The 27651-nt window shown below is 37.4% G+C and overlaps 10 protein-coding genes across 13 annotated transcripts; 4 read left to right on the top strand and 6 right to left on the bottom strand.

Annotated features, from left to right (window-relative positions):
• Positions 1 to 131: 131 nt before the first annotated feature.
• On the bottom strand, positions 132 to 6901 carry LOC17875119 (E3 SUMO-protein ligase SIZ1). Of its 3 annotated transcripts, none has more exons than XM_006279930.2 (17): positions 6564 to 6901; positions 6311 to 6451; positions 5925 to 6005; positions 5480 to 5522; positions 5294 to 5366; positions 5035 to 5197; positions 4743 to 4873; positions 4368 to 4436; positions 3925 to 4012; positions 3772 to 3847; positions 3512 to 3585; positions 3279 to 3386; positions 2681 to 2842; positions 2474 to 2578; positions 2305 to 2385; positions 1023 to 2226; positions 132 to 773 (listed from the first exon to the last, which is right to left on the bottom strand). In XM_006279930.2, the coding sequence occupies exons 2-17, from the start codon at positions 6332 to 6334 to the stop codon at positions 634 to 636; spliced, it is 2622 nt and encodes an 873-aa protein (XP_006279992.1). In that variant the 5' UTR covers positions 6335 to 6451; positions 6564 to 6901; the 3' UTR covers positions 132 to 633. The 3 variants fall into 3 exon arrangements, with proteins under 3 accessions (XP_006279992.1, XP_023635694.1, XP_023635693.1); XM_023779926.1 differs by having other exon boundaries at positions 6758 to 6901; XM_023779925.1 differs by lacking the exon at positions 6564 to 6901 and having other exon boundaries at positions 6311 to 6554.
• Positions 6902 to 9797: 2896 nt separating this feature from the next.
• On the top strand, positions 9798 to 11257 carry LOC17877010. Its single transcript, XM_006281325.2, has 2 exons — positions 9798 to 10325; positions 10439 to 11257. Exons 1-2 carry the CDS (start codon positions 10243 to 10245, stop codon positions 10638 to 10640), a joined length of 285 nt encoding a protein of 94 aa, XP_006281387.1. The 5' UTR covers positions 9798 to 10242; the 3' UTR covers positions 10641 to 11257.
• On the bottom strand, positions 11161 to 13379 carry LOC17876408 (elongation factor 1-alpha 1). The gene is made up of 3 exons (XM_006280397.2): positions 13289 to 13379; positions 12303 to 12766; positions 11161 to 12202 (listed from the first exon to the last, which is right to left on the bottom strand). Exons 2-3 carry the CDS (start codon positions 12762 to 12764, stop codon positions 11315 to 11317), a joined length of 1350 nt encoding a protein of 449 aa, XP_006280459.1. The 5' UTR covers positions 12765 to 12766; positions 13289 to 13379; the 3' UTR covers positions 11161 to 11314.
• A 1067-nt stretch (positions 13380 to 14446) lies between these two features.
• On the top strand, positions 14447 to 14902 carry LOC17876351 (SKP1-like protein 1A). Its single transcript, XM_006281450.1, has one exon. The coding sequence runs from the start codon at positions 14447 to 14449 to the stop codon at positions 14900 to 14902; it is 456 nt and encodes a 151-aa protein (XP_006281512.1).
• Positions 14903 to 15453: 551 nt separating this feature from the next.
• On the bottom strand, positions 15454 to 17295 carry LOC17876699. The gene is made up of 7 exons (XM_006282315.2): positions 17194 to 17295; positions 16936 to 17022; positions 16642 to 16830; positions 16390 to 16548; positions 16258 to 16311; positions 16048 to 16179; positions 15454 to 15852 (listed from the first exon to the last, which is right to left on the bottom strand). The coding sequence occupies exons 1-7, from the start codon at positions 17287 to 17289 to the stop codon at positions 15454 to 15456; spliced, it is 1116 nt and encodes a 371-aa protein (XP_006282377.2). The 5' UTR covers positions 17290 to 17295.
• A 488-nt stretch (positions 17296 to 17783) lies between these two features.
• LOC17876634 (exonuclease V, chloroplastic) lies at positions 17784 to 20335 on the bottom strand. The gene is made up of 7 exons (XM_023785559.1): positions 19844 to 20335; positions 19655 to 19759; positions 19312 to 19433; positions 18822 to 18977; positions 18574 to 18727; positions 18379 to 18455; positions 17784 to 18285 (listed from the first exon to the last, which is right to left on the bottom strand). Exons 1-7 carry the CDS (start codon positions 20177 to 20179, stop codon positions 18033 to 18035), a joined length of 1203 nt encoding a protein of 400 aa, XP_023641327.1. The 5' UTR covers positions 20180 to 20335; the 3' UTR covers positions 17784 to 18032.
• Positions 20336 to 20632: 297 nt separating this feature from the next.
• LOC17876993 (thiol protease aleurain) lies at positions 20633 to 23111 on the bottom strand. Its single transcript, XM_006280635.2, has 8 exons — positions 22825 to 23111; positions 22602 to 22723; positions 22049 to 22164; positions 21850 to 21923; positions 21475 to 21739; positions 21256 to 21387; positions 21011 to 21146; positions 20633 to 20902 (listed from the first exon to the last, which is right to left on the bottom strand). Exons 1-8 carry the CDS (start codon positions 23016 to 23018, stop codon positions 20865 to 20867), a joined length of 1077 nt encoding a protein of 358 aa, XP_006280697.1. The 5' UTR covers positions 23019 to 23111; the 3' UTR covers positions 20633 to 20864.
• Positions 23112 to 23189: 78 nt separating this feature from the next.
• On the top strand, positions 23190 to 25011 carry LOC17875408 ((R)-specific enoyl-CoA hydratase). 2 transcript variants are annotated; one of them, XM_006282051.2, is made up of 5 exons: positions 23190 to 23555; positions 23649 to 23958; positions 24060 to 24175; positions 24274 to 24397; positions 24925 to 25011. In XM_006282051.2, the coding sequence occupies exons 2-4, from the start codon at positions 23689 to 23691 to the stop codon at positions 24386 to 24388; spliced, it is 501 nt and encodes a 166-aa protein (XP_006282113.1). In that variant the 5' UTR covers positions 23190 to 23555; positions 23649 to 23688; the 3' UTR covers positions 24389 to 24397; positions 24925 to 25011. The 2 variants fall into 2 exon arrangements, with proteins under 2 accessions (XP_006282113.1, XP_023637712.1); XM_023781944.1 differs by having other exon boundaries at positions 24274 to 24404; positions 24925 to 25003.
• Positions 24417 to 25227, top strand: LOC17876963. The gene has a single exon (XM_006282240.2). It carries the CDS (start codon positions 24598 to 24600, stop codon positions 25096 to 25098), a length of 501 nt encoding a protein of 166 aa, XP_006282302.1. The 5' UTR covers positions 24417 to 24597; the 3' UTR covers positions 25099 to 25227.
• A 25-nt stretch (positions 25228 to 25252) lies between these two features.
• LOC17874847 (putative L-type lectin-domain containing receptor kinase I.11) lies at positions 25253 to 27406 on the bottom strand. The gene has a single exon (XM_023781934.1). It carries the CDS (start codon positions 27404 to 27406, stop codon positions 25379 to 25381), a length of 2028 nt encoding a protein of 675 aa, XP_023637702.1. The 3' UTR covers positions 25253 to 25378.
• Positions 27407 to 27651: the final 245 nt, after the last annotated feature.

Genomic DNA, 27651 nt, shown 5'->3' with positions numbered 1-27651 from the left:
TATACAATGTTTAGCTATCCGGGGTTTAAACACTGATCCACCAGGAAAAAATTATGCAGAGTAAACAAAACCAAAGGCATAGTTGCACGTGTCTCCAAGATGAACAACGATGCATTGAGCACAATCTACAATGGAGGATTTAAAGAGCTGCATTTTTTTTATAATAATAAATAAATAAAAATTGGAGCACATAATTTACAATGCTATATCTCTCTATGGCTCCTGGCTTCCGAGTAATATTATCATCGTCCACAATTAAAAAGAAAAAAACCTATTCGAGTATACAAAATTACCAATTAAACCGGAACCACCTGTGCCAACTTATCTTGCCTATTAGTGTATCTAAATCAGCCAGTAGTGCTTTGCTTTGCAAAATACATCCTGCAGTGTAAGGTAGACAAGGCCAAGATTCTGAACCGATACTGAAGAGAGTCAACAACATCATACAAGAGAAAACATCAATACCGGTTCAATTCTTGCCTGTACAGAGAATCTTGCAAATCTTGGCAAACTCCGGTGTGCTGTCTGATGATCCTGTTCATTGTTCTGTGCATAGCGTTAATAATCCAAAGGAACACCGAATCATCCCCAGACGAGACAGAACAGGAACAGAACAAAACAGGAAGAATATTTTCACTCAGAATCCGAGTCAATGGAGAGGTACATCCGAGGTCTTACAGAACGCTTCTGCCGAGGAAATGAAAATGGATTATCTGATCTTTGCTTTTTTGCCTTGTCTTGTCTACTGTCATTCATACCCAGAAGCAACGAAGCTGCAAATACCCAGTAATAGTCAGTTATTGTAGTACCACATAAACTTTGGATATATAGAAGCATAGTCAAAAGACAAAATAAGCTACATTTATAAACTAAACACATCTTTCTTCTTCAGTTGTTTACAAGACCTAGCAGCTTAGTAAAGTGAAGAAAATGTAAATACGACACCATGAACCGGTCCACATTCATAGGTCCCTTCGATGTTTTCAGGAAAGTAAATACTTAGTCTCAGACAGGGAACGAACCGGTCACTGTAGTAGTCTCCAAAGAACCTTCCCTTGTAGACATCTGCTGGCTTGAGTTAATCCCATTTACAGTTGCAGGCTCTCCATGATTCCCAGTAACGCTATCGCCTAGCCTAAGCGAGATCCAGTCTTCACTGCGGATACCATTCGACATATCAGCTTGGTTTTTTAAACCCGACTGAGCAGAAGCACCTGGTTTTGTTGGCAAAAAAATTTGAAGTGAGGGATCGTCTCTACCAAATGCAAGAGGATTGTCAACTAGGCCGTCGTTTGTTTCAGATCGTCCAGCCGAGCCAGGAACCACAGGAACAGATGCCATTGATGTCTCAGGAGCCATCGGGTAACCCCCATTTATTTCAGGAGCACAGCTTAGTGGACCGTGATGATGCAAGCCAACTAAACCTTCTGAGACATCAGTATCAGATCTAAATAGTTGGAAGCCAGGGGCTTCTGGAGTTTCAGAAGGAAATGACCAAAGGGGAGTATCAAATTCGTCATCGTCATTGAAAAGACCTAAGCGTGAACTTGCCCCAGCTATGCTGTGTGGGTCGTCATTATATGAGTTAATTATTCCAGAAGGGTTAAGTGGAAAATTCAGCCCACCATCTGTTCGACAACCACTGTATGCAGGTCCCGGAGTGATTACTAAATCATTTTCTTCATCCGAATCACTTAGAACGATGACTTCATTATTCATACCATCTCCAGATTGGTTTCTGTCAGGAAAGTTATAACCCGAATCAACGTTCATGGAAATGGAATCAAGTTCCATGCCGTTGGCTACAAAGTCAAAGGTTCCAATTGCATCCTGGTTCACACTTGCATCATCACCATCCCTACCACTTCCAGTAGCACTACTACTCATTGGTATAATATTCTTCTCCTGATACCCAACCTTATCATGCCTATTACTGGAAGATAATCCATTTGCATTAGGTTTGCTAACTTCCCAAATGCCATTGCGGTTCTTCCTTATTCCAAGTTTAAGAGGGGCAGGGCCATCTGAGACACCTTCTTGTTTAACCGGTAACATTTCCATCTTCCGTTTAACCTCATCAGCAGAGGGACAAAGATTACCATCAGGTGCGTGCCACTGTGAGAGTTCCCCCAGTTCCCTACGCTCACTCTCTCTTTTGGACTTTACACGCCAAGAACCATCAGGTTTCACTTCAATTTCAGTCACCTCTTCATCACAATGCTTCATCTGTAGTGCAGGAAGACAATAATTGAATAAAAGCATAGATACAAAGATTCAAGAATTATAATATTCCCATTAGTATACCTTAGATGTGATACGGTTAAAATAAGGATCCACAATTACATGCTCCACTGAGTAGTTCTTCAAACAAATAGGGCACTGCCACTGCATGTTAACAAACCACAGAACAACTAAAGTCAGATAGGAAAAAGGAGAAATAACTTACTACCTAGACAAACAAATAGGGCACTACCTTTCTGGAACGTTGATTCAACTCCACAAATACGTCAAGGTCAAAACAGCCCATGTGCACACATGGTAAAAATCTCCCAGCAACTTTTATCCTAGAACCACTCATCTAATGACACAAGCAGAAAAGACGATACAAGTTTAGTCTGCCAGATAAAACTAGAAAGATGATAAGTATAAAAATCTGAGCTATGAGCTATAAGTAACTTACAGGACACCGAAGATTGACACCGAAGAAATCAGCAACAACTTCAATATCACTATCACTGTCAGCATTATCATCTCCACCTCCACCTCCAATGCATCGGCGGACTCGTGCAAGAGCATCTTCAAAAGTCTCCCCTTTAGTCTCTTCTGGAATCAAATTTAGAACCTAGAAGCAAAAATGAGTAAATATATAGGAACCAGAAATCATTAAAGAACTAGCAAAATAAATATAGTGATTCAAAAAGAAATAAAATTCGCAGCATGAGGACAGACTACACTAAGCAACCAACTGCAATCCTACAAAGTTTCTCTTGTACTGTGGTATACCAAGAATCATACAAGCCCAGCTCAGTGAGTGAAATCAAGAACGCACATATAGGTCTCTAAAATTTGAAGCTGCCAAAACGGGAGAATAGCTAAATGTAAGTGTGTAACCACATGTAACTCCCACAGATTACATTTTTGGATGCCAAGTGAAAATTCTTTCTTTCATTTTGTGTTCAAAAGATCATTTTCTATTTTATTTGGACACTTATAACTATTGCCCCCCATAAACCGACCAAATCTTTGAATGTTTCTTCTGCACTATTTGTTATCAGTACCTGTTGTAGAGTCCTGCGCTTCACAAGTCTAACTCCAAAACAAAAGATCCGAACATCACCTCCACTCAATGAAATCCTGTTAACTCCATCCCTAATACACTGTGTGATCTGCCAAAATAGTAATAATGAGATATTTACAAATTTTACCACAGATTGCAAGATTTTCAATGTATGATAGATCGAATCCTATAATTAAGTGAAAATTTACTATGGAAAAGGGATAAAAAACACACAATAGGTCCATCATCGCGGCCGTTGACTCCCAATAGCTGTGACCCAGGTCGGTTTATTGCACGTACAGGAAGGCCTACAAAATGATAGGCTATATATCAATCCCATATCAGAAGATAAAGCAGTCTTATTGATATAATCGAAAATTCAGAATAACATAAAAATTTAAGCCAATGTGAATGTGATGGGCCCATAGGAATTATGACTATATGTACAAAAAACCCAATCCCTGTTAAAAACTCTGAAGATGCCACTGTCATACCATTGACCTGCAGATCAGCATACTGAGGCCATTGCATCCTAAAGATAACTTTGTCATTTAAGAGCATACACCAAGCCTACAAAAACGAATTCCAGTTAGAAACACATACAACGATACAGCTATACATACTTAACGTACTTTACAAAACCCAACCTGAACATCGTACTCTTGTTTGGCTAGCAAGTCCTTATCTGCCCTTGTGATTTGAAATGTTCTCTCAACACTCTGCATTGTGTTTGTACTGAAATTTTTTGGAACGGAGTATTAGAACAAACAGAAGCCAGCAAAGGTATTTCTTGAGCAGGTGTTGTGCATTTAGCTAGGAAATAATTGTGATTTTTGTTCTCTAGATACTAGATGAATGTCTTACACCAGTTCCGAGTTGAATTTCAAGTGATTAGCAGGACTTTGATAGAGACTTAATCCACCACTATAACTACTTCCCAAAGAAAGGATACAAAAGAAAATAAAAAGTACTTATTCACACAATGCTTTAGCTTTCTAATGTAAACACTGCCAACAGATTGTAACCTTAAAGAATGGCATTAAAAGTACACAAATTCAGAAAAATAGCAAAAGTAAAATAAGAGTCTTACGCATCAGATGGGATGGTCGTTGCAGTCAGCCTCACTGGAGAGAGCGGATGTGCCACGGTAACCCAGAACCTGCACAATGAAGACCATGTAGGAAAACCATAAATAACAATTCTCATGGATAACCAATGAGTGCTAATATAAAAATAGAAATTTACAAGAAAACCGTAACTACTATGAAAAGTGAAACAGTACTAGAAGAAGAACAGCAATCAAATGCAAGGAGATAAAGAAACCAGAACAAAAGCATGTCAATATGTCATTCTTTTTACTTCTAGGAAGAAGAATTATCATGCAGTAGGGGAGGAGCTCAGATGATAATTAATTACAACTCAAACTTTCACTTAGACAAGAAAACTAAAATCCTTAAAAACTTACGGGTCAGCTCGAGTAAGTCGGCAGATTTCACAGTAAAATGATTCAGGAAGTGGTGGATTTCCATCCATAGGCTTATCTGGGACAATAACACAGCCAACATGCTGCCAAACATGGCATCTTGGATCCTCGCACTGAAACCAGGGAAAAAAATATAATTTTTACCAGAAACTATCACCCAACTTCACAAATGGAATCAATAAAAAATACATAACATCATCGGCCACAATGTACCAAGAATTGTTCTACAGCCAGTTGCAACACGAATAGACACAAAATGTTTCTCCCAGGTTACCTGTATCATTGAGTCTGTCTCAAGTGAATTTCCACAAACACATCGAACTTTCATTTCTGGTTGAAAGGGATCTTCAGGCTCCCCCTTAACTTTCAGAATATTGGTATCTGAACTTACTTGTCCTTTTGATGCTAAATCACTTGCCCCAGACACTTGCATTTTCCTGTGGAGCACAAAAAGAAAACATTACGGTAACAAAGAATCAGACAGCAAAAGCATGGCATTTCATAAGAGATCTGTTTTGAATTAGAGTACTCACCTATATGTATCGTCCACTAGTTTCGCAACTTCTTCCCTTGGCACTGTATTCTTTTTAGACCACAACCTTGCAGCTGTTATTACGGAATAAAGACAGAAGCTTATCAGAACAAATGGTAGAGCGAGAGGTGATTTTATATTATTATATACACCAAGACAGGAATAAAAAACAAGTGCTTTAACTAACCTTGTTCATCAGAAAGAAGGGTCAAAATCCGGTCAACAAGTTCCTGCACAAGAAAAAAAGAAAAAACATGGTAAAAAAAAACACATCTTTCACAATGCCAATAATCCAAGTTGGTAACCCGAGTATAAATCAGTGTAACCTGTGAGCATAAGCTTAGTGAATATCTAAAATTACAAATGCTCACAGAAGACTAATGCATATCTATACCTAACACAAGTTGGTGAAAGAAAGCAGCTAGCTTCAAATGAAACAGATTGCAAGGTATATAGACCGTAGATTCATTTTAGCAATTGCTGTATAGTTCATGACAAAACAAAATTTATCACCAAATACATACTAGAGGTCCAATTATAACCATCTGAACATCATCATCTGCGCGAGGACCATTGAAAACAATCACAAACCATAATTACAACAAACCAAAGATCAGCAGAAATATATTAACCTGCTTCTTTCCCTGTTTCGAAAGTCCCAGCTTAGTCAGCACATCCTTGAGCTCTTTTATCCGAAAATATGAAAGCTTATCCTGCAACACAGAAGAAACTCAACATTGAGCCTACTAACTACTAGAGCAATACCAAATCCATAAAACATGAACCACGAATCCAAAACCCTTATGAAATAAAGCATCGTTTTATTTTCTCACAGAAATAAAATCCAGAAGATGAAAAAAGTTGTAAATAAATAAATAAAAAGCAAAGTTTTTTGAAACATCCACTCTATGAAAAAAAAAAACAATCAAGACATTCATAAACAAGTTGCAATCAAGACAGATAATGAAAAAAAACACAAGCAGCCGAAACAAGCACAGATCTCTCAAGTCAATAATACCTTACAGCTAGCTTCCAAATCCATGTCTTCAAGCTCCAGACAAACAAAGAAGAAGCAAAAAGCTCAGTTTCAAAACACAGGAACGTAGACTCCAAATATAAGTACCAATTCACAGCAAACAGTCTCCATACAGCAGCCGATCTAAAGCAACATCAATAAACACAAGAGAGAATTACTCAAAACGAAGAAAAAAACCCTTCAAATTCAATTCCCAAACCCAAACAAAACAAAAAAAAAAACGGGAAACACAAACCAAGAAATCGGATACTGCATCATGACATATGCCAAAATTGATAGGTTAAAAGAGACGAATTTGAAACTAGGGTTTTCACAGCTTCGATAAGATTTGTTTTTTTTTTTAGGTGTCCAAAAGACAACACAAACTCGAGACGGAGGAACAAAAAAGTTTGATCCGCCGAGACGAAAACAAAAGAAGGGCAGCCGGACCAGTCGCCGATTATCAAATCCGGTTTAATGACGGGCAATACGTCCGGGTTTAGTTCCTGTGCGGTCACGTGCACCGTCTCTCCCCCACCACCACCAATATCTTAAGACGTGTTTTTTGACTTTCGGTTCTCACCACCACTTTCATATGTTATGTACTTATGTTTTTTACGACCGTAACGCCCTGTCTTGTAATTTTTTTAATCGAATCCCACGTCAGCTCTTGGACTAACCGGACCGGACCGGACCGGATCGGTTAGCTATTATCAAAAATCTGTTTGCTAGTGGACTATTAATTATTGTTCGTATTTATTCTATAACCAAAAAAGTATTGCCATCGTTCTAATTTAGGGTGTTGTCACAATCTAATTTATTAGGTCATAAAATTTGAGTTACCAAAAAAATTTGATCACATAAAAAAGAAGAATATATATATATATAATGGTAATTTTTAATGGTAATTTTTCTTTTTAAATTTAGTTTTTATATAGTTTATATTATATTCAGTCACTTGAGTAGCGACCAATTTTTTACTTGTCAAACAACTTTTTCATATTATTCTGTGGTATTGTATTACAATCTAAAAAATCGACCTACTTCGATTCGAATAAAGATCCTTGGACAATATGATAATTCTTAACCTTTGAACTAGTTTTTAGGATGAATTTGGTCACATTTCTAATATATTGTACATTGTGTAGATTATTATTATTTGATTCCAAGTTCCAACTGTTCTAAGTTGAAGAATTCGAAAACATATCTCATGTTTAAAAAGTTATTTTCTTTTTCTACTGAGAACTCATATATTATATTTGGATCATAGTTTAACTACGAATTCAACTGGACGGGTAAATCTGTGGATTGCTTGGTAGACCAGATAAGTATATATATTCATACTCAATTGCGAGACGATGGTCCGTAAAACATGCAGAATAACATGTGGGAAATGAAAGACAGTGAAGAAAGTTTTTTTGTTTTTATAATTTGATACTCTCTTAATTGATTACATGAGGCTGAGCCTCTTATTTATACTTTGGTAAAACCCTAGTTCCCTTGACACATGTCATCACCTTGTAGAGGGCTAAGAGCATCAAATCTGTTCCTTGTCTCTATCACATTGATCGTACTGTTTCCTGAAGCTTCTTCTGCAATTTGTTTGTTTTTGTCTTTTGTCAATTGCAGAGATTGCAGAGCTTGCAGAGATGACCGTTGAATGGTGGGCTTGGTAGGCTGAATCATTTGAATGTTGTTGGGCTTGTTGTTGGGCTTGTCGTCTTGATTTGTAACATTGGTTTTAGAAATCGATTCACGCTTCTCCTTTATAGGAAAATCATGTCTTATCCTCCAAATTGTACGTACGTGTGGTTTCGTATAAGCAAATTGATTCGTGGACATATATTTACTTTAAAAAACAATATTGCACACATTTAATTATATAAGTATTCTTCTTTCTGTATATAAAAGATGGTCCGTTCCTCATCCAAGTCCATTTGTTGATTAGAAATGGAAAGCCATATATATATATGAGAATACAACCAAAGCATGAAAACAAAGAAAACAAGACACTTGTGAGTGAGAATCAACCCAAATTCTGCAAAACAACACATAAATTGATTAGCTTTTCCTTAAATTTTCAGGCTGAGGATGTACTGGCTAATCGTTTCAGCTTCTCGCCGAGAAAACTTCTATAAAAGACCAAAACATTTTTTAAGCAAAGAGCAAGAACCTGTCTTGGAACAGATTATCAATCATTGTAGGTTTGAGAAGACAATCTAGAGGCTAAAACTAAGGTCCTCTAGTGAGCAATGTTTTGCAGTCAATGTAAGTGCAAAGATAGATGCAGAAACAAAACTAGGACTTGAAATGGTGTATGCATCATTTGTTAGAAAGCAAGTAATAATAGTAGAATAGCCGAAATACCTTTAAACTTGGAGCTGCATCTCTCTGCATAAAGATGCATATATAAGGATTGCTACGTAGGAGAGATACCGTCACCGCTAGTTAAACTTAGGCGATGGCGCTATCTCTCCTGCGAAGCGAATCTTTGTTTGCAGTTTCAAAAACCATAGAAGAAGCAAGACCACTCATATGATGGTTCTGTAATCATTGTATTAGATTCATCTCATCCTTATATATATATATTAACATAAGTGCCTAAGAAGAGTGGACTTAATTTATACAGTCACTATCGTTGCCCTTTATTGTCATTTAGTTTGCCGTTTTCTATGTGGCTGCAATCAAATGGTTTTCAAGATTATTATCTCAAGTGAGATCATCGTGTTAACGTCATCTCCAGTGATTTGGCATTACCTTCATCTCCTAGATTTTACATTTGAATATATTGTTTTGTTTTGTGTAGGTTCTGTAGTTGATTTGAGCTCTTTGATTTTTGCATCTATTCTCAGATGTTACATATGTACATGTTCAGTGACAATGGTGGCAATTTTGTTCAGTTCAGTGACAATGGGGTAAGGCACACGTCATCAAGGTCCCATGGCAAATCTAAAAAGAAACTACATATCCACATAACTAGTCCTTGTATAATGTTGGTACTATGTACCATGAACAGCTCCTACATTGTCACTTTTGTAGCTCCACTCAAGCAAGTGGATTCTTGTGACACTTATCCATACCGACTAGGATTCTAAAAGCTCTAATTTCATAAGCATAAGTGTCAACAAACACACATATTGATTTGCAGGTTTGTATTTTGATTAAAGGGTAACTATGTTAGGTTTCTGTAGACCATTGCAAGACTTGTTCTAATCATCATTTTAAATTTCTATTACATGCCCTTGTCTGAATCTGCTTGATGTTGTGTTGTCTGTGTAATAAATGATGAAAAAGTGATGTTACTGTTTCTAAGACTCTGGTTAACAGAGAAGCTTAGGTAGAATTACTTTTTATTGAACAAGTTGGTTTACAAAGTTGATATGATTGTACAGGTGAGGCTGCATTTATATTCTCGCTGGAAAAGCCTTATTGTCCTCGTCAATGCTTTTATCAATCCAAACGAGAGAAAGAAAAGAAAAGAAAAGAAAGAAGAGGAAGAATCCAAAACTATAAGTATAATAAGAGTTGTCTTTATTATCATGCTGAGGAAAAAGGTAAATGAAACCTATCTTTTTTTATATTTTTCATTATTTTCTACAAGATCCTAAAATTTTTGCTCTTGGTTTCTTTAAAGTTGATTAATGCATATTGATGGGAGAATAGGAAGAGACCATACCTATTTTACCTACTACTCTACTCTCTCGGTCTCTCCCAACTCCCAAGTATCAAATGCACAACACACACCACAGGACAAAAAATCTAACTCTCATATATTTTACTTAATAGAAAGGGAATTATTAATTACATAGTACTAGTATATATCTATACCCTCTTTAACCCATTCCCAATTCTCAAGATCTTTGTCTCTCTTTTTATTCTTCCTTGGATTTTCTTGAAAACAAAGATCCAAATTTTACTCTCAAGGAAAGAGAGAAATGCTGTCAACAACTCTTAGTGGGAACTATGGGTTTCCACTCTGCATCCCTGGGATCACTCAGCAATTAAGCCTCCCCAGAGAGTAATATATGCCTCTGTTTCCATATCTTAAATCTATGTTGAGATCTTCTCTGTTTAGTTGACTCTTCTCTTTCTCACTCTCTCTCTCTTTCTGTTTCTGTCTCTGTGATATAGAATGGCAGATCATGACAAGAGAAGGAAGGTGATACAGAGGAGAAGGAGATCAGAAGGTAGAGATGCGTGCCTAAACCACGGTGAAGAAGGTGCAGAGCAGCTTCAAGGGATGAGAGAGGATAAAGACGTTAGAGATCTAGTTGATTTATTACAAGATCTTGGCTTGTGGAGCTTTTCTTCTCACACAGCTAAAGCTGCTTAGTGTGTTTTGCTTTATTACAAGATCTAGGCTCGTGGAGCTTTTCTTCCCACACAGCTAATGCTGCTTAGTATTAAAAAAAAAAAAGAAATCCCAAAAATGCTTTTTATTTAGATCCCACTGAGTTATGTTTCTTGTAAAACTGCAGATCCATGATGATTTTCATTGTTGTTGTTGACACGTTTATTTGTCGTTGGTGTGATGTTTTAAGCTGCTCCTTTTGGCCTTATCCATATATTTTGGGTTTTAGTTCCGAGCGTTTTCGTTTGTAATTTCTACAGTTTCAACTGCTTGTTCGGTTTCATTCCTATCTAAGAAGGAAGGAGTAGCAAACCATATGTCGGAATAAAGCTGCGTTCTACAGCTCTTAACTTATACAAAGCTGTTAACTTGCAAGACAACTCTTAAATAACTCATATTTGTTACTTTTAGGAGTTGATTAAGAGTTATCGTCTTAAAAGTAATATAAAGCAAAGAGACGAGTTAATTTGTAACACAAATCCTAAATAACTTTTAAGCAAAATTATCCGAAAATGCATAATTTAAAACCATAATAAAAGTCTCAGAGATCCAAAAAGGAGGAAGAAAGAAGAAAGTCACAGAAATAAAGAGAGAGAAAACGGCTCAAACGCCATCAAAGTTTTAAAACCAAAAGAAACCATTTAACGAGAGTCTCATCATTTGGCTCCCTTCTTGACTGCAGCCTTGGTGACCTTGGCTCCAGTTGGGTCCTTCTTGTCCACGCTCTTGATAACACCAACAGCAACGGTCTGCCTCATGTCCCTAACAGCGAAACGTCCCAATGGTGGGTACTCGGAGAAAGTCTCAACAACCATGGGCTTGGTTGGAGTCATCTTAACCATACCAGCGTCACCATTCTTCAAAAACTTGGGCTCCTTCTCGATCTCCTTACCAGAACGCCTGTCAATCTTGGTCAAGATCTCAGAGAACTTGACTGCAATGTGAGATGTGTGGCAATCGAGAACTGGGGCATAACCGTTTCCGATCTGACCAGGGTGGTTCATGATGATGACCTGGGAGGTGAAGTTAGCAGCACCCTTAGCTGGGTCATCCTTGGAGTTTGAGGCAACGTATCCTCTCTTGAGATCCTTCACAGCAACATTCTTAACATTGAATCCAACATTGTCACCAGGAAGTGCCTCAAGAAGAGACTCGTGATGCATCTCAACAGACTTGACCTCAGTGGTCAACCCTGTGGGAGCAAATGTCACAACCATACCAGGCTTGATCAACCCAGTCTCAACACGTCCAACTGGCACCGTTCCAATACCACCAATCTTGTAAACATCCTGAAGGGGAAGACGAAGGGGCTTGTCTGATGGCCTCTTGGGCTCGTTGATCTGGTCAAGAGCCTCAAGAAGAGTTGGTCCCTTGTACCAGTCAAGGTTGGTGGACCTCTCAATCATGTTGTCTCCCTCGAATCCAGAGATGGGCACGAATGGGATTTTGTCAGGGTTGTATCCGACCTTCTTCAGGTATGAAGACACCTCCTTGATAATTTCATCGTACCTGGCCTTGGAGTATTTGGGGGTGGTGGCATCCATCTGTAAAAAAGAAGCATAGATAAAAGGACATCTGTTAGTATAAATAAAAAAAGACTATCAACAACAGAACATTAATATTAAAAACAGGCAAAAAATTTACCTTGTTACAACAGCAAATCATCTGCTTGACACCAAGGGTGAAAGCAAGAAGAGCGTGCTCACGGGTCTGACCATCCTTGGAGATACCAGCTTCAAAACCACCAGTGGTGGAGTCAATGATAAGGACAGCACAATCAGCCTGGGAGGTACCAGTAATCATGTTCTTGATGAAATCACGATGGCCAGGGGCATCAATGACTGTACAGTAATACTTGGTGGTCTCGAACTTCCATAGAGCAATATCGATGGTGATACCACGCTCACGCTCGGCCTTAAGTTTGTCCAACACCCATGCGTACTTGAAGGACCTCTTGTTCATCTCAGCAGCTTCCTTCTCGAACCTCTCAATCACACGCTTGTCAATACCACCAAGCTTGTAGATCAAGTGACCAGTTGTGGTCGATTTGCCAGAGTCGACATGGCCAATGACCACAATGTTGATGTGAAACTTTTCTTTACCCATAGCTGTAAAGCAAAACCAAGAAAGAACAGAAGGTCAGAACCAAAAAATACAAGTCAACATCTAAAAATTCACAACATATTCATCTAACAAGCCACCACACCTCATCTGTATAAATCAAAAACAAACAGATCTATTGAAACGAGAATCAATATCATCATCTAAGTATACATCATCAACCAAAGGCATCAGAATAAACTAGAACATCTAAAATCGATTCAAGTAACGAAACGAACAGTGATATGGCAGATCGCCTAGATTATATAAAAAAGTTGAAGTTATCAGCAAACCAGAAGATTCTCCAACAGACTAAAAGGAGGTAAGACAGATCTACGAATAAAACCGATCCTAAACTCGAATATCAAAAGGCAGCGATTATCACAGTGAACATACAGCTAAAAGACATGAATCTAAAAACAGAGCTTATGAGAAGAATCTAAAGCTAAACAGCATAGAGAAGATGAAGATCTAAAGCCTAAACAGCATAAAGAAGACGAAGATCGAAAACCTAAAGAGAGGAGTCTCACCTGCAAGTAAGTATCTGGAAGAGGAGTCTTGCGGCTACGTAAGTGAGAAATGTGAGAGCGCACCCTAAAACTGGACGACTCAGGGGTACTTATAGCTACGAGGTCTAGGGTTTTCCCATCCCCTTGTGGTTCTACTTTTACCAATATGCCCTTATGCGTTTTGGGCCTTTTCTAATTTGTTTTTTCTTTCTTTTTCTTTTGTGATAAACAAAGTAAAAATGTGTAATTCTCTTTCAAGTTATAAATTGTATATGTTTTTTTTACTTTCGATTTTTCCAATGTGAAATTGTATAAATCTTATTTTCGTGTGATGATTAGTTTGAAAAAAATCTAAAATTGGTGATTTTATTTTTGTGACCATTATAAGAGAATAAAAAACCCTAGCCGTCATAAGTTGGCTTCGATAAAATTATAGATTTGATCATTATATCATAGAAATCACAGCTAAATCATTGGAAAAAACATTTATTTAAATGCATATTTACATAATGGAGCTATTGTTAAATTTGGTAGTTAGATTTTTTTTTTTTTGTCAACTTTGGTACTTAGATTTTTCATAAACAAATATGGATTACAAAATAAAATTTGTAGAATCATAATACAGTAACCATTTTTAATTCAAACAAATCTATAATAAGTTGGTTTTTGCTATTATTAAAAATAAATTTAATTATATTTGAACTATTAACGGAGGATTAATGAGAGATGACTATAGATAAATTTGCTCCAAAACGTTGAATCAAAGGTACGTGCATGTCATCATTATGTGGCCATGTGTTGACATATAAAAACAACCTACCACACTACTAATTAGGTTTCAAATTTTGCACTACAAATATTTAGTTTGCTTAATCAAATCTTCTCTAGTACATGCATACAACTTTTACATGTCGAGAATAAGTTTTAGTCAAACCACAATTGAGATGACAAATTATTTTTAAAAATTCTAAACCATTTGAGAATCGGTTTAGCTTGGTTTACTCTATTGGAATTAAGTAATTAACTTTTTGTTCTTTTCTGAAAGGGAAAATAACAATCAACCGACTCTCAAAATTAGGACTTATAAATATAATTAAATTGATCATCATCACTTCTTTACCTAAATTACTATTATTCAATCGCTCTCGTTAATTCTCTCCATCCCTAATCTGTTGCACAATGTCGCAAAAGAGGATTACGTTGACGAGCACCGAAGGCGTAACTTTTGAGGTCAGAGAAGCGGTCGCACTTCAGTCACAGAAGATAGCAGATCTTGTTAAAGACGATCGCTCCGACAACGTAGTCGTCCCGCTTCCAAACGTGAAGAGCATGACCCTCGCCTTGGTGATAGAGTATTGCTCAAAACATGTCGATGGTGCTTCCGACGAAGAAGAACTCAAGGAGTGGGACACTGAGTTCATGAAGTTCAATGATCAGACCAAACTCTACGATCTTCTCATGGCTGCGTATGACCTAAACATCAAAAGCCTGTGTCAGCTCACTTGCAAAACAGTCGCTGACATGATCCCATATAAATCTGAAGATGAGTTACGTTCATTCTTCAAGGTCAATGATGATTTGACACCAGAGGAGAAAGAACAAATTCGTAGGGAGAATTCATGGGCTTTTGAATGACCTGGATCATCCGTTTTTTTTTTTCTTTATCTTATAAATCTTTATTTAGCTGTGTTTTTTAAGACCTAAACAAGTTTAGGAAATTGGTTCTTGATTCTATTCCACAATGTAATAAACTTTGGCATATGGTTTTTACAACATCATCTTGTGTAATGCGCTGTCGATAGTAAAATCTTGGAAGCACCCACGAGCGCATGCATCTCCTAACTGGGTTTTGAGATGCCAACTCTGTAGTTGATAGGACTTGAATACAATATATCTATAATATCCACATTGATTGGACAATATAGGTCTTTAGGTTATTCATCTCACGCGTGTTTGCTAATAACGCTCCTCAATTTTTCTTGATTGTTGTATTTCTGGTTTGGGTTTTCATCTATCCACTGGCATTATATGATCTCTAAAAACTAGTTCAAGGTGTGTTTCTCAATTATGCTTCATATGCTGGAAAATGCAAATATATATCTTTTTTTTAATTGCTAATTAGTACATTAGCATATATTATTAATTAAGATAAGATTTATTAAGCTTAAAGATTACACTGGCATATATCAAACTCCACAAGAGGTTCCTCCCGGACCTCCATAATTGAAAAAGTATCCGAGTGGAGTAGTCCAAAATTTAACTCTGTTACCAATTCTTATCCCATAACAATTGACACTATCTAGCAACTTTTCTACAGGTACATCAACATTGATTCTACGCTTCTCATACATAGAATTCAAGACATCAACATTTGAAAACAATGCTGATGTCAGAATACCTCTTTTCGGGAACTTGCCGTTACCCATTGGAGGGCTGAAACCAGATTTTAAAGCCTGAGATACACCTCCAACTCCAACCATACTTGCACCATCATACATAAGGTGAAATAGCTCTTTTGGCCAATAACCAATATATGCATTAGGTTTTCCAGTCTGAATAATCCACCAATTTCCTGTTTGTTTATCCTTTTGGTGTACATTAAAAGAACAAAAAAATAATTTGTTAAAATAAATGTGCAGTATAAAAATTTGTTAAAATAAATTTTCAATATAAAAATTGTTTATTAAGTTATTTTTAAAGAAAATGAAACAAACGAATAGTTTGTAAAACCATATTATGAAAAAAAAAACGAAAAAATTGTGAAAGAAATTAGGAAATACCCTTGCGATGGACCACTCCAATGCTGCTTGTTCCCCTGGTTTAAGGTCAAAGGGTTTGACTATGGGAACCACATTAGATACTTGAACAAATCCTGGACATACCGTATTGTAACATCCTTTTGCATATTTACCCTATCAAAATCATATTCCATAAGTTACATGTTCTTTGGTTTAAGAATTTTGTCAAATATATATTGTACACAAGCACACCTTCCAGTATCCATATGACCAAAGACGACTATCACCAAAAATGCTTGGATTTGTCTGTAAGAAATGATTTGCAAAACTGTAAGACTACTCAGAGAATGAAACAAATTAAGAAAAAAATAATGTAAAACCTACCATCAACCCAGCTGAGATGAAATTAAATTCACCATAATATCCATTGCCTATATACATTTGACTATACGAGGCTTGGTCTTCTCCTATGTCTAGTTTATATGCATTAAACCTAGCTGATATACCATGATATGGACCACCGTGTTGCTTTATTCCAGCAATCTGCCATTATACATTGATACTTGTAATATACATAGAGATATTTATTAGATCAAAGGCATTGATATATTATGAGAACAAAAAAGAATGGTTTACATGTGTTCCAGAGCTATCCGGTGATAGCGGATGGAAATACTTATCGGCTAAGAGTTGAGCGTTGGTGATGAATTCGTTTGTACGTCTCACTATAGGAACAGTTCCATATGGACATTTGATTTTCTCCTTATATGTTTTGTTGATCTGAGTTTGATTCTTTATTTCATGTATTGAAACTGATGGTTTCATCTTCTCGAAAGAAAAAATGTATAGTTAAATTCATAATCACGTTTTATTTATATATAAAAAAACATATATGTATGTATTAGGAGGCTAATTTCTGAAACTATGCACCTGGATTTTGTGATTTTTTAGCAAGGGATGATCAAGTCCTGGTTGCTTATCAATATCTATGCAATCGTATGTTACATTTCCACTTATCTACGGTTAAAAAAAAAAAGAAGACATGAGATTAGTTTTATTTTATAAACAAAAATAAGCGAAAATATGTTGAACTTGGTCTAAGATAGTAAAAGATGATGTGGAATCAATTAAATAGATCACAACAATAGGAGGGAGCGTGGGACTCAAGTTTTTGTTGGGGAAACTGACCTTGAAAGATCTGAGAGGCATTGTACTTCGATCCGAACGAACAAGAGCTACTGAGAACAGAAGAAGATGTAAAAGATTCACCACCACAAGAGCCATTCTAATACTGGTAGGAGACATTTTTAACTCTAGTTTTGTTTCCCTTGGAATAATATAACGACCCTCTGTAGTTTTATACACAACATGCAGTACCATATCTCAATAGAAATTAACACTGCATTTGATAATATTCGTTTACGGAAACAAATCTATTCTGATTAAGGAATTAAATATAAAATATTTGACTGGATTTTGTTACTGTATAAGGTTAATACTAAAATTAATAGCTCGCTCATACTATAAATGATAAAATTTGAAAAAAATAACGGAGAAACCAGTAAGATGCAAAATCGTATTTCTTGAAACTTATGTTACATTTAATAGAGAACATCCGACTATAATAGTGCATTGACCACTATAATAGAGCTAGGCTGGATATTTAATAGTAAACAATCCGACTATAATAGTGCATTGACCACTAATCCTCTCATTCAGATAAGTTTGCAAAAGAGACGTGTTTTGTACATGTTACATCTTTCAATTTTCAAAAACTGTGATAATACAACAAACATTTTTCTATTTGACGAATTAAATTAATATATACAGAACGTATACACAATACGGCATAATCAAATTGCGGCATCCCAGTACAAATCAATTTTGGCACGCCTAACCGAATCACGGTTTAATCAATTAATCACTATGCAAGGACTAAAAAGAAAGAGGAAAGCAAAATATGCAAATGACAAAACAAACATTCGTTTGTAGCTTTCGGTTGAAAGAATCAACCTTTCATCTTTTCTTTAGCTTGCTAAAGGAGGAGAAGCCTCTCTTGGTGGCGAGCTCGGAGGAGAATATTCGAAGCTCGGGTTTCCAGGGCAAGACTTGGCGAATTGGCAATATCGACATTTCCAGCGCTCTTCTTCAGGAGTGTACTCAGATTCTCGTTCATTTCTCCAGAACTCAATGATTTCTCTATATTTGCTCATCACCCACTCATGATCATGGTGGAATCTAATCTCAGCTATTATAGATTGGTCCTTCTGAAACTCGTACCTGGGGTCAAGTTTCCCATTTTAGCTACAGTCAGATCATCAGAGATATATCAATGTGTTTGGTAAGATTAATAGCAAGTCATATTCTACTTACTTTAGTAGTAATTGATCGTTTGCTGTCGGAAGCATCTTAAAAGTATTTTCATAGTACATAACTATCTCTTCAAGTGTCTGCACCGAGCAAAAAACATTAATAAACTTATTTGGAAGTGAGTAATTCTCTCTTCATAAACACAGTTAACTTTGGCTTGGGGAAAGATGTATTGTGTAGAGTCAAAGATTAGCATACCTGAGCTTTGATACCTGCATTAGCAATGTTATCTCGCACATCCTGGGATAAGACACAATGGCGATTCAAAGAGAAGTAGTCGAAAAAGGATTCTTTCGGGAACCCCTCTTTCACAATCGTGTCCCATAGAAGCTTATAAAGCATTAGCTGAAGCCTATCAAATATTATTAATTTAAGTACAATTAGCATAAAACTCCCTATGAAAACTGAAGTTGAGAACGTTTTCTTCAACACTTACAAGCACTTACCTTCCATTCCTCCTTTGTGGCTCAGCTGGGAGTGTATCACGGAGTCGAGTCTTTGTATCTATCAATATTGGTCCGCTATCAGAAGACTCTTCTGCATACGCCTTTCTAAGCTCGTCAATAATTCCCACAATCCATTGACCTCCAACAAAACCTAAGCTGATGATATAGAGCATGATTGAATCAATTGTCATAAATACATTACCAAGAACTGGGTACACAAGAAAGTAGGTGTAAGTAACAATAGAACGATCATGAGACTGAAACAAATCCAGTGAGCAAATTAGATATACGCAAAGTTACAAACTTGGATCAAAAGAAGATGAAAATCAATGACACCCAACTCCATAATAAGCAAAACGCAAACAATTAAAAGTTTCATTTGATTTATACAACTAACAAGATTATCTTGTTAGCAAAAGGTAAAAGCTATGAAAATATTATGGAAGGACATAAACTAGAATGGAAAAATAGAGGTGTAGTAGGAACTCACAGTAGCAATTCACGAGTTCGTCCTTCAAACAAGAACTGATTAACACCCGCGATGGAATTCAACAGCTTCAATGCCCACTTATCTTCATTTGATTCAACTCTTACTCTCACCTTTTTAACTACCTAGCCATTTATAAACAGAACAAAAGCTAGATCTTTCATCAAATTCTTCATAAGAAAAGATGTAGAGCTCTTAACAGTAAAGTTAATCACTTTCACTTGGATAAACAAGAATACCAAATCAAGAGATGTGTAAGTTAGTATTCATTGTAAGTAGTAGATGAGTTAGAAGCAATGAGCCAGACATGAATAAGCCTAAAGATCTATCATATAGAATAGTGTACCTCTTCTTCAAGCTGCAAATGACGAGCCTGACCAGCTTTCATGGCTTTATTAACCTTTCTCCTGCCAAAACAGAGAACATTCTCCATTTGTTTCTCACACCATTCCTAAAACAAATAAGAGTTCAATACCGTTTTCAAAGATCTTCTTCCAATGAATTATATCTCCATTTAATCGTAAGATAAACGTACAGTGCTGGTGAGATCCGTGACACCTAAAGCTTGATTTCTCCTAAATCGATGCAAATAAGACTCTTCGATATCCGAACAAGCCGCCGAGAATTTCCTCTTGGAGAAGAGAGTAATCGAACGGATGTTCTTTGGGCTTCCGCCGGCGATCACCCGCGACGGGGAAGCCGAACGGAGCGCAGAAGGGAGGATGGAGCGGGTGGCTGCAAGAGCTGCATCGAGGATAGCCATTTCTTCTTCACTAACGATCTCGATTGGGATCTCGGGGAAGTCATGCTGAGTTTGAGGGCTTGAAATAGTAGCACTCGCGGAGGTTGACTCGGAGGGTGACTCGGCCATGTTTTTAAGCGGAAGCAACGTGTGGTCTTCTCTTCTTTCGTGGCCATGTAAAAAATATTCAAAGTTTCAAAACCAATTGGTCGAAACTAGAAAGATTAATTGTAAGTAAAAAAAAACCAACCATTGGGTTTGGGAATGGTGAACCAGAGAATGAGAGAACCATATCAATTATCTTAGTGCTATTATGCTTTTTGTGAATTGATGTCCATATACTAGACAAAGTTTGTGTGGAAGATTTGCTTAACTTTGTAACTTTATTAGCAGTTTGGCGTGTTGTTAGTTCAACTGGTCTAGAGATTTCTTCAAAACTAACTAAGCATTCTATGATGAGAAGATCCATTATCCATGTGACCACTACTGATCACCAAAAGCAATTAAGTACGTATTGGTGTTTCTCAAAGACCATAACTTGCAAGCTGTAGGTATATATTCAAAATTATCGTTAGGAACAAGAACAAAGCGACTTTGGTCTTAATCAATATATGTTCTGAATTCAACATGCATGTATTATAAAATTTATCGTCTATGGTTTTTGCATTGTTTTGTACATATGAACAGACCCTTATGTTACAAGCATAAACAATATGCACTCCCAAGTCCCAACTTTAGAGTAACCTATTAAGCCAATAAATATGCCACCATTTCGTAGTTTAATAATCGACCAAACCACATTCGCTGATCAATCTCAAGCCACAACGGGGTACGATGCACATGTAGCAATACCTGCAGTTCAATAACGAATTAACAACGGACTGAGAGAGAGCAAATGTAAAGATCTGAGTATCGCATATGATAATGATGTTATGGTTTCATGATGGTTGAAGAACTTACCGCACATGTTCTTCCCCATCTCCATCTTGAAGTACCCTTTGTCACCCCAATCCGCTCCCCACGAGTTCTTTATAAGCCAATATGGTACACCGTCTTCAACTCCATAACCAACGGCCAAAACCGCGTGGTTCACATCCTATTGCCACATTATGAAAAACCGAATTGAACACTAAGCTAAGTGCCTAAGATGATTTTATATGAAACACATGAAAGTCTTTGTAGCAGTTTAAAGAAGAAAGTCTTACCATTGGAGTACTTCCACAGTCACTACTAGTGTAAACTCCACTCTTGTACAGTCGGAAGGAGTTCACAACCTCGAATGCTATGCTTACTGGCCGTATCAATCCAACCGCATGCTTCAGTTCCTCTTCAGCCCCCTGTTGTTGTTGTTTTAATCATCATTACAGATTATAGAATATATATTTTCAAGCAAGTGAAATACAAAATCCATAAAAGATGCTTACCAGAGTAATGTTGACTGAATTGAGGACTTGTACACCGATGTTTTCTGCTGAAAATTTGCAGGTTCCATCTTTCCCGGTGTAAGGATAAGCTTCCTCTGTGTCGAGGCCACCGTTGGATTTAATGTATTCAAAGGCTTGAGAAGGAAGACCACCATTGCAGCCATAATTATTGAAAGCTCCAGCACAATCTACAAGCTGTTGCTCAGAGAGAGATATTCCTTTCCCAAATGCCTGATGATAAGCTGCCTCAAGAGCTCCAGTTGTGCTGCAGTACAAATATCGATTATATGACATTCAATCTTGACCTTTTAATTATACATCACGGGATCCCACCAAAAACTCAGGAGATATTAGTATCCTAATCATTGGTTTTACCTGAATGTCCAGCAAGATCCACAACCTCCTTGGTCTTTGACCGGGCTAACAATACCATCTTCTCTCCAGTCTTTCTGCACTTACACAACTTGAGGAATCAGAACCAAAAAAGAGGTTCTGCAGCAGCTAAACACATATCTTTAAAGCTAAAAACAGGAAATAGATGGTTTAGTGTAGAAAGATTGTGTCATGCACTCACCGTTTCCGGAAGAGCTGCTTCTGTGAGTTTGTGGCTGCCCTTTAAAGTGGCAGAGCAGTTCTGAGCAGCACCAAGCTTGTTCCTTTCAAACTCTTGCCAGGTCAAATCAGCAAATTCTGCGTAGATTCAAGAGACACAGAATATTTAGTCTCAAACCACTAGCAATGTCTATCTAAACACGAACAATCTTGAATCAGGACAGCTAAATCATAAGAAAACAGAACAATACCTAGGATGCTAAATATTCACGCAAACTAGTCTCTCATACAGAGTTCAAATACCCATAAAGTCTGCAAATATCTAAGACCAATAACAATCTTGAATCACGTGAACTAAAAGAAAAAGAAAAAAAAAAGAAGCTAAAATATTAAATTGGAAGATTCCAAGACAGAACAAGTTAGTTTCCACGTTTCCTTTTACAAAGCTCTTAAACATATGTCAGTTCGTTAAAGAGTCCAGAACTTGTTGACTTTGTTCTAGTAATAAAAAAGGCTCATACGAGAAGAATAAAACAGCAAATTAAAGAGAAGAAAGATTAAAAAAAGAGAGTTACGATTAACAGCGAGTTTGTAAGATAAGCCTTTGTTGTTAGTGGATCTGATCAAATCAAGATTCTCCTTAAAAATAGAGAATCGAAGCTTCATCTCCTCGACGTTCTGATACCTTTTCCCATACCTTCATCCATCACCAAAAAAACACGATTATCAAAACCAATGGACTCAAAGTCAATGGCCAAGGCCTCAGTGGCTAAGTGGTGTAAAGGGATAAGGACTTACCGGTGGGTGAAGCGAGCAAAAGAGAGAACGTGACGAGATTGGCCTAAAATCTGGGAAACAGATTCTTCTACCTCCCGAAGACCGTCGGAGACCATCCGGATCGGGTTTAACTCATCGAATCCGATTTCCGCCGCCGTCGATGCGGCGATGAGAATCACAAGAACTAATGATGATAGGATTGTTCTCACAGACATAGCTTTTTTTCTCTCTCTCTCGTTGTTTACTTTTTTGTTTGGTTCTTTTTCTCAACGCTAGTGTCTGCTTCAGTGAGTTTAGCTTCAGAGATGGTGAGTGAGAAGTAGAAGAAGAAGAGTAGAAGACGGAAGCGAGAGAGATACAGACGGAAACGTTATCGGTCCACGTGGTGTATTTTGAGTGGATTGTATTTGTCTTGTATGCTTGGAATGTTGACCTGTACTGTGATGTCATACTTTCATGAACTTTTATAGGGTAAATTGCAAAATAGCCCATGAAATTATGTCATACTTCCGTAGAAATCAAGCAACTTGCTTATGTGTTAATTTATGACCCAACTGATTAGCCTACAAGATGAATTTTGATTCATTAGCAAATATGCCTTTTCTTCCCATCTCGCTTGTCTCTGCTCCCCTCAGATCAAACGTCTTCACCTTGAAATATTTGAGCGTGTTTGATAAGATAACCATCTGATCATACGCTGTGAGCAACTGGGCAATTAAATTGGCAAAGTTTGAATCTTTTGACTTTCAACGGTGTGTCTATAAGCTGTTCGACAAAATGACTCAATGAGAATAATAAAAAAGGCAAATTAATATAACTCAAGGTTTTTTTGTTTGTTTTGGCAGATCTTCAGTTTGATTAGTCCCCCTTCTTCAGGTGAAACAAATGCTGACGAGAACGTTTCTCCCTACACATCTTCTTGTTTCAAGGTGTTTCTCGTCAGTTACTTCAAAGACACTAGTTAAAGTGGGAGATGTGTTTAGAGAAACAAGAGTATTCTCAAGTGAAGATGTTAAGGCCTATGCTGAGGTGAGCCATGACTGCAACCCTCTCCATTTCGATCCAGAATCTGCCCGTAAAGCCGGATTCGAGAATCGCCTTGTCCACGGGATGCTTGTTTCTTCCATGTTTCCTCGTATCATCTCTGCCCATTTCGTAAGTTCTCTAGTTTTAATTTGCAGTCATATTTACCTTTGACCTGTCCTTATACCTGACTTTACAGAAACATGACTAACTCTAATTTGGCCTTTTTGCAGCCTGGAGCAGTATATGTATCTCAAAGTCTGCATTTTCGGTCACCGGTTTACGTAGGGGATGAAATTCTCGGACTGGTTCAAGCCACAGCTTTAAGAGAAACCAAAAATAAGTACATGTAAGCTAATCTAAACCCATTGGAATAAAAAAAAAAAAAAAAGAACATCTGTTGATCTGTTCCGCTGTCATAACTTGATCCTCATTTCGTCATGTTAGTGTCAAATTCTCAACTAAATGCTTCAAGAACCACAAAGAACTTGTTGTTCTCGACGGTGAAGCTACTGCAATATTACCAACTCTTGAAATGTTGCAGCCAAGTTCTTCGGAGTAGCAGCAAATTGTAAGTTTTCTTTATTTGTGTTATCAATTTAACACTTATTTTATTTTTGTTTCCAAAATATTTGATTTAAAACCCCAACCAGAATATCTAACAACCTACTGTAAATCCTCTAACAGCCTTTTCTGATTTTCGTAATGTTTTAACTTTTAACTTCGAAGTTTAGAATTTTTCTCTGAGGAAACAAAAACGAAAGAGAAAAAATGGAAAAAACAGGTTTCACCCTTACATCAATCCTCATTCACTCACTCTGGATCACTCTCACTGGAATCCTCTTGTTCAGTCTCTCCAACACCAAAAAACAAAAATTTGGTTACATCAAATTCTTTTCCATTACCGGAACATTACTCATAACCTTGCCTTGGATTATCCAGCTTCTGGTCACTTGTGTTGTAATATTGCTGCATAAGACCGAAGGTTACAATCTCATGTGGATTGTTCAGTTACCAAAATCTAAAAAGCTTCATCACACGAATGTCGCCACCACCACAACTACTTCTACTTGTTCATCTCCTCTTTCGTCTCTCCAGGTTCTGAAGAAAGGTGATGTGGATGAGTACGAGATTAGGATTGTGATTGGTGCTGATGGTCCTAGAAGTCCAAAGGATGGATCTTCTGCAACGCCTTTGGAACTTCTCAAGGAGATTGAACAAGGAAGAAATAACACCAAACTTCTCACTAATGGATCACCTGTTGCTTCTTAAACTATGACTCTGTTCTATGTTCTGTTTTTTATTTGTTTGTTTGTTTTTTTCCCAAACTTCAGCTGGTCTGATACTTGTAGTGCTTACAAGTTTTTATGAGTTTTTCATTGTACGTTTCAGTAGTTTAATGAATTTGATTGCTACAAACCTTATGTTTTTTTTAATTACAGATTCACATCCAAACCTCTAAAACACATTGCGAACGTAACTAAACCAATATACAAAGACCCATTTGTCTAAAACCATAGTATATTGAAGAACCAAAATAGTTCTTAGGTTCTCACCTTCCATCTCCGTATGTGATTGTATGAGTAACAAACATAGAGTTATGGGGGGATGGAGGAGAGGTCGAGGGTGCTAATGAGCTCCTTGAATTGAAGAGTGATTCCAGCAAAACTGGAGTAGGAACTCCAATTCCTGGAGAATCTGGGGAGAAACTTGGCAATGGGAGATTCTGGTTTATGTATTGTATCACTTGTTCCATGGTTGGTCTGGATTCTGCAACAACGTTTGTGCAGAGCAATCCAAGTTTCAGAACCATTTCGGTTTCTTCTTCTGAGTAATCACCTCCCAATCCTGTGTCGATAGCATCAACTATAGAATCCCTCCTCCAGCAGTCACAAACCCATTTGATCAAATGCCGTGTCTCAGCTGGAATCTTGGGATCTAATGGTCTCCTTCCACAAGTTACTTCAAGCATGAAAGCGCCAAATGCATAAACATCGGTTCTTGTAGAAGTTCCCATTGTTGTTAGCTCAGGTGCCATGTAACCCATTGTTCCTACTGCTGCTGTTGCCGGTAAGCTATCTCCATAATCTTCAAACCTCGCCATTCCAAAGTCTCCCAACCTTCCGTTGAAATCAGAATCTAACATGATATTAGAAGCTTTTATATCTCGGTGTAACACGACTTGATTAGCTCCTGTATGTAGGTAATTTAGAGCAGAGGCTATATCTTTCAAAATGACTAGCCTTTGCGGCCATGAAAGAGCCGGAGTTTTTCTTTGAAACAAGTATTGATCAAGACTGCCATTAGACATATACTCAGAGACTAGTAGAAGCTCTCCCTTCCTCCTGCAATACCCGAGAAGAGGAACCAAGTTCCGGTGCTTTAAACTTCCCATAGTCACTACTTCAGCAACAAACTGTTTCATGCCTTGCTTCGCATCGTGGCACACTCTTTTTACCGCTATATCTCCAACGTGAGGCAGAGTTCCTCTGTTGACTTCTCCAAAACCGCCTTTACCTAAACGACCGTCATTGTCAAACCCTTTTGTTGCTTTGTATAGAGATTTATAAGAAAACCGGTGTGGACCGTATTCTTTTTCCCATGCTTCTCTGATTTCTGCATACTTCTTTTTCCTGTATAAGTAAATTCCTCCAAGAACAGCCAACATTATGAGTACTAGTAACAAGAGTAGAGTGATAAGCAGCGGAGATGCTTCCTCCTTCCTAGCTCTTGGATGAGGAATCTGAGGAATTTTTGAGAAGTCCAGTCCCTGCAACAACATTCTGCTTCTGCTGAAACTCCATCCTAATATATATTGGTAACTGACTAATGACCCTGTTGCGGCAGAAAATCCGAAAAACAGTCTTTGGCCCGGGAAGATTTCAGTAAGGTTGATGGATCTTGACAAAAGAGGATGGTTTGGTTTCTGGATTCTTAGAGGAGCCACTGTGACATTGAGTAAAGATCCCTCATAATCAACCCAGACTTGTAAAGGGTATCCACTTAAGAGCTTGATGCTATGATTCTTCCCTTCGGCGTTTGAAAAGTAAGAAGCTGAAGCAGACTCTACAGAATTCATGCTGTTGATGTCTATACCGACATGATTCTTGTCGATATCATCAAACTCTGCGCTCTCAACTGTATCAAGCTCAATAGCTAGAAGCTGAGAAGAAGGAGATCCGTTTGTTGAGATGTTGAAAAGTCCCAAGTACTGAGTTGGATCTGCTTGTGTGAAATCTATGGTAGAAGATACAACAAATGCAATTCCATGGCCACCATCAGCTCCTGGTTTAGGCACAAGCGCGCACACAAAATGAGTCGAGAAAGAGAGTTTATTCTCAGATGAATCAAACTTGAATGGTTTCTTGAAGAAAGCATGGCCCATTTGCTGTGTAGAGGCATTTGTCAGCTGCAACAATCCATCTGGGGAGAGGATTCTCGCAGCTCCATCTAGATGAAGATCAGCTTGAGCTTGGCCAAAACCATTGTAGAAGAACCCAGCTTCTCCTTGTTGACTATATAAGCAAATCAGATGATTAAAGAAGATCAGTAAGATCAGATGTAATTTTTCAGTAGCCATTGCTTATGAAACAGAGAGGTCTGGTTTCGTTTATGGGTTTCAATATACAAATATAGGTGAAACTTTTCAAACCAAAGTTTCTATATTACAAAGTCAATTCTCTTCAGAAAGTATATTTCCTATAGGCATCTCCTGAGTTGAATACACAAAAATGAAAATACAGTACTTTTAAATGTATCCGTGACAGTAACCCCAAACCTGTATTTCTGTGCTGTTGTTCATACAATAATAATATGGTCTCTTGT

This window comes from Capsella rubella, unplaced genomic scaffold (genome assembly GCF_000375325.1).
Source record: "Capsella rubella cultivar Monte Gargano unplaced genomic scaffold, Caprub1_0 scaffold_8, whole genome shotgun sequence".
NCBI lineage: Eukaryota > Viridiplantae > Streptophyta > Magnoliopsida > Brassicales > Brassicaceae > Capsella > Capsella rubella.
This window is presented reverse-complemented; position numbering and strand designations above follow the sequence as displayed.

Bases quoted from the DNA above. Each gene is read 5' to 3' on its own strand.
- LOC17876993 (XM_006280635.2), bottom strand. From the start codon at position 23,018: ATGTCTGTGAGAACAATCCTATCATCATTAGTTCTTGTGATTCTCATC. The intron at 21,740-21,849 runs GTAAAACCAATG...TTTGTACTGCAG, and splicing joins GGATCTTGCTGGACATTCAG to CACAACTGGAGCTCTTGAGG. The intron at 21,388-21,474 runs GTAAGCATCTTT...CAACAACAACAG, and splicing joins ATTCAGTCAACATTACTCTG to GGGGCTGAAGAGGAACTGAA.
- LOC17876963 (XM_006282240.2), top strand. From the start codon at position 24,598: ATGGAAAAAACAGGTTTCACCCTTACATCAATCCTCATTCACTCACTC.
- LOC17876634 (XM_023785559.1), bottom strand. From the start codon at position 20,179: ATGGCCGAGTCACCCTCCGAGTCAACCTCCGCGAGTGCTACTATTTCA. The intron at 18,728-18,821 runs GTAAGTGCTTGT...AATATTTGATAG, and splicing joins CCACAAAGGAGGAATGGAAG to GCTTCAGCTAATGCTTTATA. The intron at 18,456-18,573 runs GTATGCTAATCT...TGCTCGGTGCAG, and splicing joins ATGCAGGTATCAAAGCTCAG to ACACTTGAAGAGATAGTTAT.
- LOC17876408 (XM_006280397.2), bottom strand. From the start codon at position 12,764: ATGGGTAAAGAAAAGTTTCACATCAACATTGTGGTCATTGGCCATGTC. The intron at 12,203-12,302 runs GTAAATTTTTTG...TCTTTTTTACAG, and splicing joins TGATTTGCTGTTGTAACAAG to ATGGATGCCACCACCCCCAA.
- LOC17875119 (XM_006279930.2), bottom strand. From the start codon at position 6,334: ATGGATTTGGAAGCTAGCTGTAAG. The intron at 4,013-4,367 runs GTAAGACTCTTA...AAAAAATTTCAG, and splicing joins ACGACCATCCCATCTGATGC to TACAAACACAATGCAGAGTG. The intron at 2,386-2,473 runs GTAGTGCCCTAT...GTTAACATGCAG, and splicing joins TGAATCAACGTTCCAGAAAG to TGGCAGTGCCCTATTTGTTT.
- LOC17875408 (XM_006282051.2), top strand. From the start codon at position 23,689: ATGCTGACGAGAACGTTTCTCCCTACACATCTTCTTGTTTCAAGGTGT. The intron at 23,959-24,059 runs GTAAGTTCTCTA...GCCTTTTTGCAG, and splicing joins GTATCATCTCTGCCCATTTC to CCTGGAGCAGTATATGTATC. The intron at 24,176-24,273 runs GTAAGCTAATCT...TCGTCATGTTAG, and splicing joins GAAACCAAAAATAAGTACAT to TGTCAAATTCTCAACTAAAT.
- LOC17876699 (XM_006282315.2), bottom strand. From the start codon at position 17,289: ATGGCTCTTGTGGTGGTGAATCTTTTACATCTTCTTCTGTTCTCAGTA. The intron at 17,023-17,193 runs GTCAGTTTCCCC...TTTTAACCGTAG, and splicing joins TGCCTCTCAGATCTTTCAAG to ATAAGTGGAAATGTAACATA. The intron at 16,180-16,257 runs GTGTGCTTGTGT...TGATTTTGATAG, and splicing joins GGTCATATGGATACTGGAAG to GGTAAATATGCAAAAGGATG.
- LOC17876351 (XM_006281450.1), top strand. From the start codon at position 14,447: ATGTCGCAAAAGAGGATTACGTTGACGAGCACCGAAGGCGTAACTTTT.
- LOC17877010 (XM_006281325.2), top strand. From the start codon at position 10,243: ATGCTGTCAACAACTCTTAGTGGGAACTATGGGTTTCCACTCTGCATC. The intron at 10,326-10,438 runs GTAATATATGCC...TCTGTGATATAG, and splicing joins CAATTAAGCCTCCCCAGAGA to AATGGCAGATCATGACAAGA.
- LOC17874847 (XM_023781934.1), bottom strand. From the start codon at position 27,406: ATGGCTACTGAAAAATTACATCTGATCTTACTGATCTTCTTTAATCAT.